Raw genomic sequence first — 15,989 nt, 5'->3', positions numbered from 1 at the left:
TGTGAGGAAATCTTGACAGCGCAATTACGCCATCTCGTGGCCGTTTGTATAATACCAACAAGAAGTCCAGTTTCTCAAACGCTTGTCAACCGCTGGTTAGGGGAGATATAAAGTCAATAAAAGACGCAGGACACGGAGCTGTTGCAATATCTTCAGAGTCTCTGTATTGTCTGACATTAATGCAAATATTTCTGCATTCTCATATGTCAATAAAACATATAACAACATATCTCTTAAGAGAAAAACACAATATAAAGAACAAATATAGTATTACTCACATACAGATTCGCAACAATAGGTAGCCTACTGTTTTCACCAATTAAACAAATAATTTCAATAGAAACTTGAATTATAATGCACATTAATAATACTTCCGAACAGATATGGCATACACTATTCACGTTACTCTACATTTTAAACATATGTGCCGTTTACCATATCTTTAACTCTTTTAAACTTCTTAATTAGCTCAAGAATTAGAGCATGTCAGCAAAACTAATTATAGTATTACACATTTACACTTTCTCTTATGAAATTTTCTAGATTCATTTTCTTTAAACATTGTCACCTGTAACTTAACTTTTTTAATTAGTTCTCAAAAACACCAATATGGTATTAATTATTCACTTCGTTTTCACATTTTTATGACCGCATGGTCTCTGCCATCAGTTCACCAGCTGTACACGTGATACACACGCGGTTAACTTGAACCGAACTTTTATATACATAATGAGTACACATCAACAATGACATTGCCATTTTTTCACAGCCTTAACTTATATAATGTATATTTCCTCTACAATTTACTCATATCATACCTGGTTAGATGTAAACAACACCAAAAACAACACCGTAAACAACTGGTCCAGAAGCACTTCCTGTTTCAGTTTTTTAACACTACATAAAAGCTGGGATAAAATACAACAAACAGAATATATAAAACTGAATCAAAAAGTTAAACAAACATATTTAAGATGTTTTCTTTACATGTTACAAACTGAAACAGGAAGTGTTTCTGGACCACTGTTGTTTACATCTTGCAAAATGGTCTATTGTCTGAGCAGCGCGCGCGCCCCTCCCCATGTTAAAATCCCAAGGCAAAAATAATCAAATGATCGATCATCTATACAAGGCCAGGAATACCAATCGCCATCACCCACAATCATACACTCTGCATTTATGACATTCCGTTTATTTTTAATGACAACATATTCTGATGACACAAAATATTCTTAATTTTATTTTCTATTTTACTTTATATAATGTTACCACCACACTAGCTTATTATTTTAATTTGACCACGCCCACGCACGCAAAAGAGATTGACATGCAAATCTCCACGAAGGAACGCGAATGACCTAAAAACCAAAGCACCTAGCTTCAGTCTTCTGCTTTTTGTCGAGTTTGGAAGACACACAGTGATCTTACATTGGATTTACCTCAGAAGAGGAATGTGATTTAAATACAAGATTTAAGGTAAGAAATGTTTTATGAGTTAGATTAGTTAGTGCGATTGTTGCATAAACTTAACATTCCAGTTGAGCTGTTGCTAGACTAAAGGATGTTTTTATGTTTGATATTAAAACACAGCATGATGTTTTGCCAGTATCAGTGTTTACTCTAATATGATGAATATATAATGTTTACTGTTAAATATCCATATATTTTTCAATTGTACTGAAGTGTTCCTTTTTAACGATTTATAGGCTGCATGCTATAGGCTATTAGCTATTATTGGGAATTAAAATCGCCCCACATCATCACATACCCTTCCCCATACGTAGAGATGTGTTGCATGCTGCTGCTGACATATTATTGTAGCAGAGTTTGTGAATACAGTGTAATAAGACTTTAGTAACAGTAACAGAAATACGCACAAATGTCAGAACACCTCCAGGACCCAGAAAACACCTCAGACCCCAGAGGGTAGTTTGTGGACAGGTTTATATTGCAGTTATTAACGTAGGAGCAGTGGATGTTAACCTATATGCACAAACCGTTCTTGGTACCAATAGTGTTTGACGCAATCCGAACCAGCAGGCACCTTCATATTGATATCATTCTTTTGGGTTTAATTCTTTTGGGGGAATTTTATTATTTACTTTCCTGGACGGAGAGGTAACCTACTGTATGTCTGAGTGTGATGGTTCTAGAAGCACCAACTGCAGTCCACTCTTTGTGTAATCTACAGTAACTAGTAATGTTTTTTTCGAGATGACAAAATAAAACACAACAAAAAAATCTATTTTGACATTTAAAACATCTTTTATTGCTAGTATATGTCATCATTAAAAAAAAACAATGCAAAACTTTGATTACCTATACAACTATAATTCACTGAGGTAATAATAAATATAATAAAAAATAACAAGGTCAGAAAAAGTTACACTAAAAAAAAACATAAATTCCCAGTTTATATAACAAAAGCATGTTTTCACATTCGATGCATCAATTATCACCAAGAGATGATCAATTAAATTCTTTATTACAGAAGTAATTGTTGTAATAGTAATCATCATTTCCTTTAGTTGATTTAGTTAGTGGAGTGGAGTTATCGGTAGTCAGTGGAGTGGAGTTATCGGTAGTGAGTGGAGTGGAGTTATCGGTAGTCAGTGGAGTGGAGTTATCGGTAGTGAGTGGAGTGGAGTTATCGGTAGTGAGTGGAGTGGAGTTATCGGTAGTGAGTGAAGTTAGTGGAGTGGAGTTAGTCGGTGGAGTGGAGTTAGTAAGTAGAGTGGAGTTAGTCAGTAGAGTGGAGTTAGTCAGTAGAGTGGAGTTAGTCCTCTTGTTAATCCTGCAAACATGAAGAGACACACAGTACATTACAATCTGAAGGATGAAAGGTTCAGCAATGTCCGAGTTTAAATGAATTAAAATGATTAATTAGCATGATTTGATTTAACTTAAAATAAGCAGATAATGACAAGTCATCAGACAAACTTACTCTTCCTTGAGAGAAATCACCCAGTCAGCTTTAGGATTGAGACACATCACTCCTTTCTTCAAGGTAGCACTGAAAGAAACAAATGTACGATTTTTCAAAATCTATAAAATTCCTTATTTTAAAAGACCGATGTAAAGAAAAAATATGTGACTGTCACGCTCTGTGTGCAGGCAGAAGAACAGGCTCAGTCCAAAAACTCCAATACAAAGCTTTACTCAAAATCAATATGGTACAGACTGGCAGGCAGAGGGTACACGCACAAACTCAATAACATGAACAACGACCGACAAGGACAGACTGAACAGAGGCAAACTAAATACAAGCAATATTCAAACATAACAAGGTGCAAACAGATGATACAGATGAACAAGACGCTGAACAGTGGCTGATTGAGGAAGTGAGTTCAGGTGTGGAAACAAGAGGATCCTGGGAAGTGAAGTGCAGATGACAAAGACAGGCTGGTGCAGACGAAGACTGTGACAGAGTGCCCCCCTTTACAAAGGCGCGACCTCAAGCCGTAGAACATCAACGGGGTGGGGGGGTGGGCGCCCTGGAGGCTGACAAGGGCGAGGCCGATCTGGAGCAGGAAGCCTCCAGGGCGGAGCAGGCTGAGGGCGTGTCCAGGGCGGAGCAGGACGTGGACGTGGCGAAGCAGGCTGAGGGTGTGACCAGGGGCGGAGCAGGATGTGGACGTGGCCAGGGCCGATCAGGACGTGGCGCAGCAGGCTTAGGGCGTGGCCAGGGCGGAGCAGGCTGAGAGCGTGGCCAGGGCGGAGCAGTCTGAGGGCGTGGTCAGGGCGGAGCAGTCTGAGGGCGTGGTCAGGGCGGAGCAGGCTTAGGGCGTGGCCAGGGCGGAGCAGTCTGAGGGTGTGGCCAGGGCGGAGCAGGCTGAGGGCGTGGCCAGGGCGGAGCAGGACGTGGACGTGGCGGAGCAGGCTGAGGGTGTGACCAGGGGTGGAGCAGGATGTGGACGTGGCCAGGGCCGATCAGGACGTGGCGCAGCAGGCTTAGGGCGTGGCCAGGGCGGAGCAGGCTGAGAGCATGGCCAGGGCGGAGCAGGCTGAGGGCGTGGTCAGGGCGGAGCAGGCTTAGGGCGTGGTCAGGGCGGAGCAGGCTTAGGGCGTGGCCAGGGCGGAGCAGTCTGAGGGCGTGGCCAGGGCGGAGCAGGCTGAGGGCGTGGCCAGGGCGGAGCAGGCTGAGGGCGTGGCCAGGGCGGAGCAGACTGAGGGCGTGGCCAGGGCGGAGCAGGACGTGGACGTGGCGAAGCAGGCTGAGGGTGTGACATGGGGCGGAGCAGGATGTGGACGTGGCCAGGGCCGATCAGGACGTGGCGCAGCAGGCTTAGGGCGTGGCCAGGGCGGAGCAGGCTGAGAGCGTGGCCAGGGCGGAGCAGTCTGAGGGCGTGGTCAGGGCGGAGCAGGCTTAGGGCGTGGCCAGGGCGGAGCAGTCTGAGGGTGTGGCCAGGGCGGAGCAGGCTGAGGGCGTGGCCAGGGCGGAGCAGGATGTGGACGTGGCGGAGCAGGCTGAGGGTGTGACCAGGGGCGGAGCAGGATGTGGACGTGGCCAGGGCCGATCAGGACGTGGCGCAGCAGGCTTAGGGCGTGGCCAGGGCGGAGCAGGCTGAGAGCATGGCCAGGGCGGAGCAGGCTGAGGGCGTGGTCAGGGCGGAGCAGGCTTAGGGCGTGGCCAGGGCGGAGCAGGACGTGGCGGAGCAGGCTGAGGGCGTGGTCAGGGTGGAGCAGGCTTAGGGCGTGGCCAGGGCGGAGCAGTCTGAGGGTGTGGCCAGGGCGGAGCAGGCTGAGGGCGTGGCCAGGGCGGAGCAGGCTGAGGGCGTGGCCAGGGTGGAGCAGGCTGAGGGCGTGGCCAGGGCGGAGCAGGACGTGGACGTGGCGGAGCAGGCTGAGGGTGTGACCAGGGGCGGAGCAGGATGTGGCGCAGCAGGCTTAGGGCGTGGCCAGGGCGGAGCAGGCTGAGGGCGTGGCCAGGATGGAGCAGACGAGCCCTCGAGCGTCCAGGGCGGAGCTGTTGGACCCTCGGGCGTCCAGGGCGGAGTTGTTGGACCCTCGGGCGTCCAGGGCGGAGCAGGCTCGAGGGTGTGACCAGGGGCGGAGCAGGATGTGGACGTGGTCAGGGCCGAGCAGGCTGAGGGCGTGGCCAGGATGGAGCAGACGAGCCCTCGAGCGTCCAGGGCGGAGCTGTTGGACCCCTCGGGCGGAGCAGGCTGAGGGTGTGACCAGGGCGGAGCAGGATGTGGACGTCGCAGAGCAGGCTGAGGGTGTGACCAGGGCGGAGCAGGACGTGGCGCAGCAGGCTTAGGGCGTGGCCAGGGCGGAGCAGGCTGAGGGCGTGGCCAGCATGGAGCAGACGAGCCCTTGGGCGTTCAGGGCGGAGCAGGTTGTTGGGGCGGCCATGGCGGAGAGGACCCCTCGGGTGGCCACGGCGGTGAAGACCCCTCAGGCGGCCGTGGCTGGGACATTGGGCCCCCCCCCCAAGAAATATTTGGGGTGAATCCCCGGATTAGGGCCAGACGGGGCACGAACAGTCACTAGTAGGGCGGTCTCGGCGGGACGAGACCCAGGCTGGGCGGTCTCGGGCTGGGCGGAACCAGCGATGAATAGTCGGTGGGGCTGGTGCAGCGCCCAATGGTGAGCGGTGAGTTATTATGCACCAGCACCCACTCGACGAAGTCCTCAAAGGTCCCTCGAGGCCCCTCTCCGGGCAGGCGTGCTATGGTCAAGTCATTACTTTATTGTTAAATGAAGTTCACTATTCTCTGTTCATACAACCATACATACATATAAAAGCCATACAGGTTTGACACAACATGAAGGCTGAATTTCATTCATTCAGAACAAACATCCATGTATCATCATCAGTTATGAATTTTCACACACTACCAGCCTCTCTCATGATCTTAAAGTCCTTTTAATATGAATGCTTAAATAATAAAAATTAGTGAAAGAAAAGCAACAAGTGTCCACCACACACATGAACTCCAATCTGGAACAGATGAGACAGATGGAAGCAAGAAGCAATAAGTGTGTATTTGAAGTGTTGTTTTAGTCAGTTTCACACTCACATGATCTCCTCATGTTTGCATTGTGGTCCAGCAGGAGTCACCCTCAACGAGAGGATTTTTCCGGCAGGGATCGGTGGTTTTGAGTGTGTTTGAATGCACCAGCAGCGCATGTTCATGAGAGGTGTTCCTGCAGTGACAGAGAGAGAGAGTTGGTGTAAATATCTGCAGATGATTTGATTTAAAACACCGTCATGAATGTTATATTCTGCTCACCTTCTGTTGTGGACAGCAGAGCGGCGCTGCAGATCAGAAACACGACGGCTGTGACGGTGAACTTCATCATCCTGAATCAGTGTTGTCCAGAGGAATGCCAGTAAAGTGTGAAGTGAGCGTCTGCTGTAGTCGAACACAGGTCTCACTCTCCCTTTTAAAGAGAGAGACTCGTCACACGACACGAGAGTGTGTTGCGCAATTAGCCTACGGTTACGACTAATCTTCTCTTCCAAGGAACGCTCTCTCTCTAAATGCAACATTATTTTATTGCAATTGTACTGTTATTCTATTGCATTTTCCTTTACAGGCAAATATAAAAATACTTCTTAATCTGATCACGCTCACTGTTTCATATTTGATATGCTAATTTCTGAGGTCTCTGAATAATCAACACGATCAAAACTTTGCTGAAACTTGCAGTTGCACACAATCTACTGCAGTCATCTAATTGATAGTTCATACTTTTTTGGGCAAGTAGAAGGCCTTTTAGTGTGATTCTAAATTTATTTATTTTTTGCTGTGAAATCTGCTCTGACTTTTATAAAGGAAACATAAGATTAACTTTAGTGATATTTCAAGATGAACATTTACAAGACTGAAGCAACTTAGGTTTACTTGAACATACATTTCGATGTACATGTCGATGTACCGGTCTGTTGTGGTGAAGAAGGAGCTGAGCCGTAAGGCAAAGCTCTCGATTTACCGGTCAAACTACGTTCCTACTCTCACCTATGGTCATGAGCTTTGGGTCCTGACCGAAAGGACAAGATCCCGGATACAGGCGGCCGAAATGACCTTTCTCCGCAGGGTGGCTGGGCGATCCCTTAGAGATAGGGTGAGAAGCTCGGTCACTCGGGAGGAGCTCAGAGTAGAGCCGCTGCTCCTCCACATCGAGAGGGGTCAGCTGAGGTGGCTCGGGCATCTGTTCCGTATGCCTCCTGGACGCCTCCCTGGGGAGGTGTTCCGGGTACGTCCCACTGGGCGGAGGCCCCGGGGAAGACCTAGGACACACTGGTAAGACTATGTCTCCCGTCTGGCCTGGGAACGCCTCGGTGTCCCCCCAGAAGAGCTAGAGGAAGTGTCTAGGGAGAGGGAAGTCTGGGCATCTCTGCTTAGACTGATGCCCCCCCGACCCAGCCCCGGATGAGCGGAAGAAGATGGATATATATATACATATATATAGACATGCTTGGAAAGACATACAGATAGACATGCTTGGAAAAGTCTTTTGCAATGATATTTCAGGCAATTAGTTTGTTGCATCTGCCAAACTTCAGTAAAGCATACGTTGTGTTGCATTTGTCATCTTCCTCTTTTAACAGTAATTTTTAGGAAAACCATGCAACGGTGCAAAGTAGTGAAAAAAGTCCAAAAGTTTAGCTTCGTGTGAGACTTCTCCAACGGCGGGTGATGGCGCGGGGGAGGGGGGTTCCTCTCGCTTTCCTCTTTGCCGTCGTGCGCTGTTAGGAGCTCAACCTCTATCTAGCATGCATGCTCGCTCTAGATAAGATTACAGGATATTTTAACTAATTTGCAGTAAAACTAGTCGATCGTGAGTGCCTAAACAGATAGACCTATAGATAAACTCATCTTTCAGGCTTTTGACACATCAGCATGATGAGATATCAGGAGTGTGGTGTGATTGCATCACCTTTCCTCTGAATAACTTCTTTAGGGCCTGGGTCATTCTTAGCATTTGATTTGAGTTCTCATGACATAATGTGGTATATTTTGAGTAAAAATGGGCTAATACTTGTTTTTAAATATTTATCTTAAATACTTAACACCCCTTTACCATAGAACACAATATGTAGGTTACTCAGGATTAATTCATTAAAAATATTGACCCTGATTTTAGTGCAAGTAGACTAAACTTCCATGTCCCCAAGTATGCTTGTATAACTTCAGCCACAAATATTGTATTATATTATTGATCAACTTCACACAGTGTGCGTTCTGGGACTGATTCCGGCAATGTTATAGGTCCCCAACCCGGCATTGATGCCGGTATCAATACCAGGTCATGTTTATGTTGCGGAGGGAAATATGCCACCGCCTTTTGGGGGAAATATTCAGCATTATGATAAGTATCCTAGTCCCCCTACCCACTGCTTTTAGTCATTGTACAACTGAAAGCCTTGTTGTGTGTGGTGTCTTGTCTATCTTGTTGCAATGTGTAATGCTCAAGAGTCGGCAAGGTGGGCTTCAGGATTTACTCAATACACGGCAGCCACCTGAAGTGTGTATGTAGAAAACTCAGGACTTAAACCTAGTTGACTGCAAAAGCCACCCTCGCCGGATGCGATATTTTTTTTCCCAGGATGGTTCTTTCGGACAGTTCGTTTCAATGAACTGGTTCAAAACACACGTTCACCAGTTATTTTTTACGTCCTCACGTAATGATGTAATTTAGAGTGACTTGATGACGTAAATAGGTAGTTTGCAGTAGTGATTGTGTTGACGCGCGGAATGCAGATGGAGGGCAAGGAATGAAGAGCGCAATGTACGAGATGGAGGAAAATCCGTACTGTACTACTTTAGACGCTATTACAAGAGAAATATATAAACAAAAAAATCGAAACACATGTTGGACGTGATCCTTACGTTATGAAGAGGACCGATTTTCAACTGAATTGAGAGATTTGCCTGCCATCGAGGCTGTGTCAGCAACTAACTCATCTTACAGACATACTTTGACTTTACAAAGTTCGGAAACTGGTATCCCAGATAGCAAACTGACATTGAATCAACGTGGAAACATGACATCGAAACAACGTTGATCTGACATTGTTTTGCTCATCGAATTAACGTTGAACCAACGTCAGATACGTTATTCTTTCAAAAATAACAGAAAATCAACTTGAAATCAACGTTGTTTCAACGTTATGAAAGCAAACCAATTTTCGATTTTCTCTTAGCTTTTAAGAATGCCGCGTCTGACGTTGGGTTAACGTTTATTCGATGAGCAAAACAATGCCAGATCAACGTTGTTTCAATGTCATGAGAAACGTTGTTTCCACATTGATTCAATGTCAGTTTGCTGTATGGGATGTTACACAAACAGCCACATATTTAAACACATGAATAATGTAATTATAAGCCACATAAATAATGTATTAACTCACATTTGACGAAGTGATCACTGCACACACGGGCATTTTCCCATTCGGCTCCTCCCCACCACAGTAGGTTTGCAAGGCATTTTCCCTGGTGTTTTCTGTCAATTTCTTGTATTTTCCCCCCTTATGAACAACAACTTTTGGCACTCGATCGTGGTTTGATCGATTTGAGCAACCATAAACGACGCAAAAAATAGCCATTTTGAGTGTGTTATCCACAAGTTTCCTACGCCCCATGAGGCCTTGCGTCAAAAGTGGGCGCGACTTCCGGTTGGAAGTAAACAAAGCGCGACTTGACATGCTTGACACTCAACAGTTGACAGTCATTCAAGTTATAGCGATCCAAACTAGCTAACGATGTGGGAACACAAACTCAACGAAATTCAAACGTGTGAAATAACAGTACCTTTACCCTCCGCAGTAGTTGATTGGGAGTATTATAATAACATTATTAATAATCAATACTCATCAAGGCATGGTGACAGACAGTTGTGCGAGCTGACAAACAATTAAAATAAAAAATACACACTTAGTCATTGTGCTTTGGAGTTTATTCAAAATTATAAATGAATGTGCTACTTGAATACATTAACTGGTTACATTAACTACATTTGGTATTCTGTCAACACAGGCTTTGATCCTGAGTTTAGCTGTAACATCAGTAGCGAACAGCCAATCACATGCTGATAGAGTTTATAGAATATTAAGAATTTAAACAAATGTACACAGGAAGATTCGTCGTCTTTTGGGAGGTGATGGAAACTAACGTTACAGTCGTTGGCAGGATCACTCTGATTTTGTTTTCAGCTTATGTTCAAAACAATAACGTTTAAGCCACTGAATTAGTTTAGCCCGGTTATACATACAACCGCGAACAGCACATGTTGTCCCTGAGCTCCGTAACGACATCTCTCATAAAGATTTGCGTCTTTAAATAGTAAAATAATTCTCCGAAAAACAGCTAGCCTCTTCGCTAACTAACACACAAAATACCATTGGAATGCTACTTCCGCCGCCTCACCGGAAGTTTCACCCACTTTATTTTCTACAGGAGCGCCCCTCGGAAACTTGTGGATAGTGCTTCCTATATAGAAAATCACTTCCTGCCCTCCATTTGCATTTCGCGCCATGGCAACGCAGTGGCGTGACGTCACGTGAAAGCAAGCTATTATTTCATCATCCCGTCGGTAGGTCATACACTATAACACATTCAAATAAAGTAATTTGTAAATAACGTAGTTAAATTATAATAATCATCATCTTGGATAAGTTTAATTTAAGCTTAGCAACTAAATCGTCCAATACAGAGACTACAGCACCTAACTTCAGTCCTCTGCTTTTTGTCGAGTTTGGAAGACACACAGTGATCTTACATTGGATTTGCTACCTCAAAAGAAGAACGCGATTTAAATACAAGAAAGATGTAAGGTAAGAAATGTTTTATGAATTATATTAGTGCTATTGTTGCATAAACTTAACATTCCAGTTGAGCTGTTGCTTGCTAGACTAAAATAATATATACACAGCAAGATAATAAAACACAGCATGATTTTATGCTTGTATCCGTGTTTACTCTAATATGGTGAATATTTTAATGTTAACGTATTTAACGTAGGAGCAGTGGATGTTAACCTATATGCACGAACCGTTCTTGGTACCAATAGTTTTTGACGCAATCCGAACCAGCATGTACCTTCATATTGTTGTCATTCTTTTGGTTTTATTTCTTTTTGGGGAATTTTGTTATTTACTTTCCTGGACGGAGAGGTAACTTACTACTGTATGTCTGAGTGTGATGGTTCTAGAAGCACCAACTGCAGTCCACTCTTTGTGTAATCTACAGTAACTAGTCTTGTTCTTGTGACAAAAAAGTACAACAAAAAAATATGTTTTGACATTTAAAACATCTTTTATTGCTAGTACAAGTGTCATCATTAAAAAAAAAACCTATAAAACTATAATTCAGTGAGGTAATAATAAATATAATAAAAATAAAAAAAAGTTACATAAAAAAACAAATTCACAGTTTATTAAACAAAAGCATGTTTTCACATTCGATTGAGAGATAACATAAATAAATTCTATATTTCCGTAGTAATAGTTGAATTATTCATTTCCTTAACGTTGCTCTTTGAGACGTTCCTCTTGTTAATCCTGCAAACATGAAGAGACACACAGTACATTACAATCTGAAGGATGAAAGGTGCAGCAATGATTAATTAAAACGATTCATTAGCATGATTTGATTTAACTTATAATAAGCAGATAACAAAAGCGACACATCATCACACAAACTTACTGTTCCTTGAGAGAAATCACCCAGTCAGCTTTAGGATTCAGACACACCTCTCCTTTCTTCAAGGTAGCACTGAAAGAAACAAATATACGATTATTTAATTTTAAAAGACCACTGTAAAGAAAAAGTATGTGACATGCAGGCAAGTCAAAATGAAGTTCACTTTTCTTTATTCATACAACCATATATATATAAAAGCCATACAGGTTTGACACAACATGAAGGCTGAATTTAATTCATTCAGAAGAAACATGCATGTATCATCACCAGCCTCTCTCATGATCTTAAAGACCTTTTAATATGGATGCTTAAATCATTAAAATAAGTGAAAGCAACAAGTGTCGACCACACACGTGAACTCCTGAGATGATGAAGAGAAGAAGTGGAGCAAGAAGCAATGAGTGTGTATTTGAAGTGTTGTTTTAGTCAGTTTCACACTCACATGATCTCCTCATGTTTGCATTGTGGTCCAGCAGGAGTCATCTTCAACGAGAGGATTCTTCCGGCAGGAATCGGTGGTTTTGAGTGTGTTTGAATGCACCGGCAGCGCATGTTCATGAGAGGTGTTCCTGCAGTGACAGAGAGAGAGAGTTGGTGTAAATATCTGCAGATGATTTGATTTAAAACACCGTCATGAATGTTATATTCTGCTCACCTTCTGTTGTGGACAGCAGAGCGGCGCTGCAGATCAGAAACACGACGGCTGTGACGGTGAACTTCATCATCCTGAATCAGTGTTGTCCAGAGGAATGCCAGTAAAGTGTGAAGTGAGCCTCTGCTGTAGTCGAACACAGGTCTCACTCTCCCTTTTAAAGAGAGAGACTCGTCACTCGACACGAGAGTGTGTTGCGCAATTAGCCTACGGTTACGACTAATCTTCTCTTCCAAGGAACGCTCTCTTTCTCGCTCTCGTCTCTAAATGGCCATTGTTCAATTGCAATTTCCTTTACAAGCAAATATAAAAATACTTCTTAATTCGATCAAGCTCACTGTTTCATATTTGATATGCTAATTTCTGAGGTCTTTAAATAATCAACACGATCAAAACTTTGCTGAAACTTTGCACACAATCTACCACAGTCCTCCTGTCGTCTGATTGATAGTTCATACTTTTTTGGCCAAGTAAAAGGCATTTTAGTGTGATTGTAAAAAAAATTTTGCTGTGAAATCTGCACTGACTTTTAATAAGTAAACATACGATTAACTTTAGTGATTTTTCAAGATGAACATGACTGAAGCAACTTTTTGTGTGTATGTGTGTGTGTGTGTGTATATGAAAAGTTCAGATGCAAAAACCTCTAAGAAATTTTCTTCTTTAATGATGATTTTTGTCAAACTTGTATATTTAAGTTCAGTGATTTCACTTAAATGGCAATGATAATACCTATTAATTGTTATTTAAGTGAAATTACTGATACAAGTTTGACAAAAATCATCATTAAAGAAGAAAATTTCAAATGGCATTTAGAGGCTTTTGCATCTGAAGTCTTCATATATATATATATATATATATATACACAGTGTTGGGTAAGTTACTCTAAAAAAGTAATGAATTACTAGTTACTAATATCCTCTTCAACAGTGTAATGAGATTACTGTACTAATTACTCTCTCTAAAAAGTATTTAATTACTTTTAATTACTAATTACTTTCAAAATCCCATATCAATCTCAACCAGCTGAATAATACAAGGATTTACATGAATCTGTTTGAATTCTTTCAAATAAATACTATAAAATTGCATGAATTATCCTTAAACTGACCAAGGTGGAGAAGGTTACATTCATGTTTTATGTCTGATCTCATGACATTTCACACTTTTTTCATACATATTTTACGATAATTCATACGAATTTGTACGAGTGTGGTTGTAATATTTAGATTCCTCAAATGCATACGAATCGCTGTGAGATCGGATTGATCTATACACAGTATTTACCTCAATTACATCAGAAGTAACTGTAATTAAATTTCAGACAAATGAAGAGTAATCCCTTACTTTACATTTTCAAGGGAAAAGTAATGAAATTACAGTAACTAATTACTAAGTAATTAGTTACACCCAACACTGTATATATATTATATGTGTGTGTGTGAATGATGCACTTTTACTATTGGTAGATTGGTTTGTTGCGTCGGCCAAACTTCAGTAAGTTTTGTTGCATTTGTCATCTTGCTCTTTCATCAGTCGTTTTTAGGAAAACTATTGCAACAGTGCAAAAGAAGTGAAACTGCTAATGACTAATTGAAATAGTCCAAGCAGTTTAAAAAAATGTAAAATTTCTGCTACACAGTTTATGAGTAAGTGGAGGAAAATGTGTAAACAGAAGTGTCATCACCTTTCCACTGAATAGCTTCTTTATGACCTATAGATAAAAGGGAACTTTCTCACCTCCAGTTTGTTTATTGAGATCTTTGTTGCGTCAACTCCAGACTTTCAGATTGTGACGGAGTCGGATGACGTATCAGGAATCTAGACATGTGAGAACAGATATCAGAGATCAGTTCAAGACATTGACTAGATGTGTAAGTAAATCACACGCTGCCTACACATCTAACCACAACACGACGGAAACATTCATTAATTTACCCACATCAATAATTAATTCACCCACACATTAAAGTTTAGTCATGTTACAGAAACTCACCCACATCCAAACCTAGATGTCGCTCTCCCATGGACAACAAAAGCCTCGGCTCACAGCTTTAATCCTGTTCATCATTAGTCAAGCTCCATTGAAAGAGTAAATATGACTTGTGCAATATATAGCTATATGACCCTCAGAAATCATACATGTTCAACATTGACATGTTCTAAAATGAGTTAGCAAAGTCCTCAGGTAGATAAAATAAAATGTTTTTATTCATTTTAGATGAATTTACTACCTCCACAATATTTTTTACTACCAACACATGTATTCTATGTAACGTTATGATGTTCTCAATATGATTCATAATCCCACGTTTATAATGAACAACGCATTATGGTTATTGTGGTATCAAAAACTGTGTGCGCAGAGGGGCGGGGTGACCAAACTCAAGGCATGTGCACTGAAACGGTGAGCTGAAAAAAAAAAAAAGCTGTTTTTGAGCAGGTAAAATGAGTGTTTTCTTAAAATACTAATGAGAATTTTTAATATGCAATACTTTAAAAATATTTTTTCAAAATATTGGCTACTTAGGTAGGTTTCTACAAATGCTTTTTTTTTTTATAAATGTGCCACTGTTCGTCCGACTATTACTGTACTCCATTTTATTTTTTATTCTAAATTGTTTTAATTATTTAGGCCTACTGCATTTTATTTTTATTATTATGATTTTTTTATTCTAAACCGTTTCAATTATTCTGATTTCTTTTGATTATTTTAATTTCTCCCATTTAAAGCACTTTGAATTGCCACTGTGTATGAAATGTGCTATATAAACAAACTCGCCTTGCCTTATAATAATATATTCATTTAAATTAAAAACAAACATGAACTAACATTAACAATGGACAAAATCCCCACTATCTGACCGCCGAAGGCCGCTGTGTAGGCTAATTCAAACCCAGACAAAGACCCATTGGGTGAAGCATTGAAATAATACTATAATACATATAAAAAATTAAGAATCGAATCGAATTATTTGAATTGCATCGAATTTGGATGTGAATCGCATCGAATTGAATCGTTCTGAATTTGCACAAATCGTTCTTGAATCGAATCGAAAACCTATGAATCGTGAATCGAATCGATTCGCTGTCTACCCAAAGATTCACAGCCCTAATAAAAGTATATTACAAAGTTATTTAGACCCTAAAGATTCATATTAACTTATAAATATTAACAAAACTTATCATATTAACAAAAATGGCATTATATGACCCCTTAAACCCTAGCCCTTGAGTTAGGTGAATATAGCCTCAAGTGGCACTTTAAAACAAATGACACTTAACAACCATAAACATTAATAAAGAGTGTCACATCACACACACTTACCCACACACGTGAAATTACTATCCCAAAACAGCTATTTATTTCATCACATCTCTAAATGTGATTCAAATATGGCACTGGTTTGCTTTGCTCCCCGTCACGCGAACCCGTTAAATATTTTCAAATAGGGATGCACGATACCACTTTTTGCAGAACGAGACCGATACCAATACTTTCATTTTGCAGTATGGGCGCGGCTTTGTTTGACAAATTATTTTGTGCATAGCATACCTTATTATTGTTGCTTTGGCTGTATTCAGTGGCTTTGGCTTGTTGTAAATAAAGTCCAGTTTATTTTTCCCTTCAAGAGATGGAATAAAGCAAACGAGTCACATGGACACACTTTTATGGCGCTTGAGTG

At 41.7% G+C, this 15,989-nt stretch overlaps 2 protein-coding genes across 4 annotated transcripts; both read right to left on the bottom strand.

Moving 5' to 3' along the window:
- Positions 1-2,395: 2,395 nt before the first annotated feature.
- Positions 2,396-6,412, bottom strand: LOC120469344 (interleukin-8). Of its 2 annotated transcripts, XM_039658278.2 has the most exons (4): positions 6,237-6,412; positions 6,024-6,150; positions 2,945-3,013; positions 2,396-2,794 (listed from the first exon to the last, which is right to left on the bottom strand). In XM_039658278.2, exons 1-4 carry the CDS (start codon positions 6,304-6,306, stop codon positions 2,470-2,472), a joined length of 591 nt encoding a protein of 196 aa, XP_039514212.2. In that variant the 5' UTR covers positions 6,307-6,412; the 3' UTR covers positions 2,396-2,469. The 2 variants fall into 2 exon arrangements, with proteins under 2 accessions (XP_039514212.2, XP_088987345.1); XM_089131219.1 differs by lacking the exon at positions 2,396-2,794 and having other exon boundaries at positions 2,941-3,013; positions 6,237-6,406.
- A 4,950-nt stretch (positions 6,413-11,362) lies between these two features.
- Positions 11,363-12,458, bottom strand: LOC148998527 (interleukin-8-like). Of its 2 annotated transcripts, XM_089131236.1 has the most exons (4): positions 12,307-12,458; positions 12,094-12,220; positions 11,655-11,723; positions 11,363-11,509 (listed from the first exon to the last, which is right to left on the bottom strand). In XM_089131236.1, exons 1-4 carry the CDS (start codon positions 12,374-12,376, stop codon positions 11,437-11,439), a joined length of 339 nt encoding a protein of 112 aa, XP_088987362.1. In that variant the 5' UTR covers positions 12,377-12,458; the 3' UTR covers positions 11,363-11,436. The 2 variants fall into 2 exon arrangements, with proteins under 2 accessions (XP_088987362.1, XP_088987364.1); XM_089131238.1 differs by lacking the exon at positions 11,363-11,509 and having other exon boundaries at positions 11,651-11,723.
- Between the last annotated feature and the right edge of the window lie 3,531 nt (positions 12,459-15,989).

Source organism: Pimephales promelas, chromosome 1, assembly GCF_988280905.1.
Source record: "Pimephales promelas chromosome 1, fPimPro1.hap1.1, whole genome shotgun sequence".
Classification (NCBI taxonomy): domain Eukaryota; kingdom Metazoa; phylum Chordata; class Actinopteri; order Cypriniformes; family Leuciscidae; genus Pimephales; species Pimephales promelas.
The sequence above is the reverse complement of the archived record's forward strand: the minus strand, read 5'-3'. Positions and strand labels throughout refer to the sequence as shown.

Coding starts and splice junctions, on each gene's coding strand:
- LOC148998527 (XM_089131236.1), bottom strand. CDS start 12,376: ATGATGAAGTTCACCGTCACAGCCGTCGTGTTTCTGATCTGCAGCGCC. Junction 12,221..12,306: donor TCTGCTGTCCACAACAGAAG/GTGAGCAGAATA, acceptor CTGTCACTGCAG/GAACACCTCTCATGAACATG. Junction 11,724..12,093: donor TGCAAACATGAGGAGATCAT/GTGAGTGTGAAA, acceptor TGTTTCTTTCAG/TGCTACCTTGAAGAAAGGAG.
- LOC120469344 (XM_039658278.2), bottom strand. CDS start 6,306: ATGATGAAGTTCACCGTCACAGCCGTCGTGTTTCTGATCTGCAGCGCC. Junction 3,014..6,023: donor TGCAAACATGAGGAGATCAT/GTGAGTGTGAAA, acceptor TGTTTCTTTCAG/TGCTACCTTGAAGAAAGGAG. Junction 2,795..2,944: donor GTGATTTCTCTCAAGGAAGA/GTAAGTTTGTCT, acceptor TCATGTTTGCAG/GATTAACAAGAGGACTAACT.